Here is a 3,692-nt window from a genome sequence, read left to right on the forward strand (position 1 = left end):
ACAAACACTGCCCCACTATCGCTCACAATGCTCCGGCCACAGCCTTAGCACAGATCACCATTCCACCTGGCCTCACAGTCTATCGATACATCGATGGCATCCTCAGCGGGGCAGAAGGGCCAGAAAGCATTACAGATGCAATGAAAACCATTTGGGCAACACTAATCCAGTTGGGACTGGAAGTCCCAGAGTCAAAGTGCCAAGGGCCAGCACGAGAAGTTAAATTCCAAGGAGTCTGGTGGGTTGCAGGAGCTGCCTCTCTTCCACCAGACTCACTGGAAAAGAAAGAATCTGGGCACAACCCATCCAGTACGCTGGAACTACAACAAGTTCAAGGGACTGTGAAGTACTGGGGTAACCATATTCCTGCCTTTTCCGTCATTGCTCGTCCCTGGTAGAATTTGTTATAAAAGGGAAAATCATGGCAGTGGACATCTCATCAGCTCTGTGGTACCGTCAAGTTCCCCTTCCTGCAGGAGCATAACAGAGCCTGGCCGCGGGCTCTCCACTCCGCTCCAGCCCCCGTTACTCCTGTCAGCACATGCTGAGGTTGCAGGCTGCGCTGCTTAGGGAGCCGTGGCAGCACACATTTAGGATGGTGAATGCCGGCCATCCTGAAAGCGATAGCTGTCTCTTACCCTAAAAAGTTTCCTGTAATACTATGCTTCTCTGAGGTCCCACTTTTCTCGAATTGCCCCCACCCCAAAGCAATTTCCCCACAGGGTCCCTAAGCAAGGCAGTAGAGGAGTGGCTCTCTCAAACTCCCTCCCAGCCCTGCCCTGGCTGAAAGAAGGCAGAAAGAAGCCTTCAAATGAGGGAAGTTCTGGCTGCAAGAGAATACAAGCTGACCAGGTCTTGGGATCCACTGACATCAACAGAAATTTAGGTGAAAACTCCCCTTTGACATGAAACTCAACTCCCAACCCAAAAAACAGTTGTGATGGGAAACTATGGTGGGGGTGGGAAATCAGCGCTGAGGGCAGGAAAGCATCAGCAGGATGGGAAACCATTGAGTTGGGAAGTTGTTCTGTCATTAAAAGTCAAACCGTCACAATGCTGGCTGACCCGGGTGCTGGCATAATGATCGCCATGGAGACGGAACCCCAGAACACTGTTTGCCCCAACAAACGCCACACTGGCCAACTGCCGCGGCACAGAGCAGCACGCTCCTCGTGGTGCTCCTGCCCTTCGGGTAACCCCCAACCAGCTGTGCCGGCCAGCATCTCACCCCATCACCCCCCTTCGCTTCTGCCCACAGAGAGGTTCCCCCTCCAGCTGCCGACAGGACCAGAGGTGCCCGGCATGAGCTTCACCACCCTGACCATGCCGCCACCGGTCACTGCTGGTGTGCTGCCCTCTGTCCCGGGGCTGCTGATCACCGTTCGGCCTTCCCAGCTCCACATTGTCACCCACCAGCCCGCCCTGGCAACCTGGCAGGGGGTGCAGGGGCCCCTGGGGGACTCGGGGCAGGTCGTGCAGCTGCCACACGTGCTGCAGCTCCCCAGCGGTGTGCAGCTGCCCCCTCTGCCTGCTCCTTGTCCCCCTGCCTATGGCCGGGGACAGCAAGTGGTGATGGGGACACTTGTGCCCCACCAGCCAGTGGGGCTGGGCCCATGGGACGTGGGCCAGGGACAGCCCCTCTACCCTACGGGCTGCACTGTGCTGAACGTCCCTGCCCATGCTGGGCCCCTGCCACCCCAACACCCTGCGGCTCAGCATTGCGTGCAGGTCTCCCCTGTGCTCCGCACCCATCCTGGCAGCGCCCAGAAGCTGTTGGAGGCCTTTAACAACGACGTGGTGGCCAGTGAGGATGGCGTCCCTGCTGCCACCCCCTGCCAGCCCGCCCTGGATATGCTCTCTGGCAGAAGCAGGACCAAGCACCAAGGTGAGGTCTGCAGGGTGGCAGAGCCCATAGGGGGTGACCTGCACCAAGGAAGGCTTGCATCACCCTGGGGGTGGCTTGGCTTCGTTTGCTTTTTCAGAAGTGGTGACCACCCCGTCAAGCCCAGAGAATCTCCTGGACCTGCCCGAGCTGGGGCCAGATGCCTTCAACGAGGCCTTCCCTGAGCTGGCAGAGGACAATCTGCAGTTTCAGGATGAGCATTCGACCACCACAGACAGCAGTGACCCGCTCGCCTGGCTCGACAGCATCCTGGAGCTCCCTGAAGTTCTCAGCGGCTCCTGCTTGACCACCCTCCTCAACAAGTTCCCGGAGTTCTCAGAGTACGTGGCAAAGGGTGGCTGCTCCAAGGAGCAATCGCTGGTGGCAGGGCTGGGGGACAGCGAGGACACCGACCGTGGTGTCCCTGATGTCCCTGTCTTGACCACCACCCTCAACAGGATCCCTGACCTCTTGGAGTGCATGATGGAGGGCAACTGTCCCGAGGACCAAGTGGTGGCCGCAATGCAGGAGGACACCAACCCCTCCTGGCAGAGGGTGGCAACATCCCCCTTGCTGGACGCCAAAGGCAAGCAGGGTGGGCTGGCAGCGGTCTTCCCCACCCGGCTGCCAGAGAGCCCCATGGAGCCCTCTCAGGAGGGTCCTATGGACACTTCAGAGGAGAGCCCCTTGAAGGGATGCTCAGAGGGTGCCCACAAGGGTCTCCCAGAGGGTCCTCAGCAGATCCTGCTGAATAGTCCCCTGGCCAGCCCCCCGACTGCACCCCAGCATCATCCGCCCCGCATGGCCCAGCTGGTGGAGGAGGTGCTGCGGAGGCAGCCCCGGGTCATTTTGACCCACTTGCCACCACCACCGGGCATCTCCTCCTGCCGGGTGGTGCCCAGATCAGGCAAGGCTGCTGGTAAACAGGCCAAGCGCCCCACATTGGCTGACACCCTCGGGATGCCAGAGATGTCCCCATGGGGCAGCATGCCACCCAAGAAGAGGAAGAAGATGGTGGTGTGCCCGGTGCCAAAAAGCTCCAAAACCCTCTGGGAGGGGAAGCCACACAGGGATGCCACGGCGGTGGGCTGTAGTGGGGAGCAGGGGGGCAGCAGCAAGCAGAGGCCATCCAATAGCGACTACGTGCCCACCAAGCGAGCCAGAACCCTGAGGAACACCAGGAGACAAGGTGCTCCACGCTGCCCCAGTCGCCGTTGATATATTGATAGAGAAGGTGTGGAGCACAGATCCCTCTGACGTGTGACCTGCACCTGCCCACTGCAGCCCCGGCCCTCTACCAGATCTGTCTGTCTTAATTCATTAAAGGTTTGATGTTCCTTGCACAGTGCCTCTGCCTGCGGTCATTCACGCAGCGGGAGATGAGGGTTAATGCAGCCCCTGCCACATGCAGAGATCTGACGCTCCACCTTCCCCTCTGTCGAGGCGACACCTCCACCGAGCTGACCCACTCTCTAAAGTATTTACAAATGAAGGGACTTCTCATCAAGGGAGGCAGCCTTGGCAGGCGTGATACACAAAGAGCAGGTAGTGAAAAGAGCACCGTTATCTAAGTTGCGCAGGAAGAAGACTTCCAATGAGGAAAGTTCTGGCTGCAAGAGAACACAAGCTGATCAGGTCTTGGGATCCACTGACATCAACAGAAAATGAGTTTAAAATAGGACAAAGATAATGGTGGCAGTGGGAGATGGGGACCTCTAACTGAAATAGTTCTGCCCCAAAGAGGCCAAAATCCCACTTGGGGAGCACGTGTAGTCCGTAAAACCCTTCAGCAGTGCTACTGAGGATGCGT

At 58.4% G+C, this 3,692-nt stretch overlaps 1 protein-coding gene across 1 annotated transcript; it reads left to right on the forward strand.

Moving 5' to 3' along the window:
* Positions 1-557: 557 nt before the first annotated feature.
* On the forward strand, positions 558-3,317 carry LOC130143346 (uncharacterized). Its single transcript, XM_056326043.1, has 2 exons — positions 558-1,885; positions 1,983-3,317. The coding sequence occupies exons 1-2, from the start codon at positions 1,054-1,056 to the stop codon at positions 3,098-3,100; spliced, it is 1,950 nt and encodes a 649-aa protein (XP_056182018.1). The 5' UTR covers positions 558-1,053; the 3' UTR covers positions 3,101-3,317.
* The last annotated feature ends 375 nt before the right edge of the window (positions 3,318-3,692 follow it).

This window comes from Falco biarmicus, unplaced genomic scaffold (genome assembly GCF_023638135.1).
Source record: "Falco biarmicus isolate bFalBia1 unplaced genomic scaffold, bFalBia1.pri scaffold_27, whole genome shotgun sequence".
Lineage (NCBI taxonomy): Eukaryota > Metazoa > Chordata > Aves > Falconiformes > Falconidae > Falco > Falco biarmicus.

Coding starts and splice junctions, on each gene's coding strand:
- LOC130143346 (XM_056326043.1), top strand. CDS start 1,054: ATGCTGGCTGACCCGGGTGCTGGCATAATGATCGCCATGGAGACGGAA. Junction 1,886..1,982: donor AAGCAGGACCAAGCACCAAG/GTGAGGTCTGCA, acceptor TTGCTTTTTCAG/AAGTGGTGACCACCCCGTCA.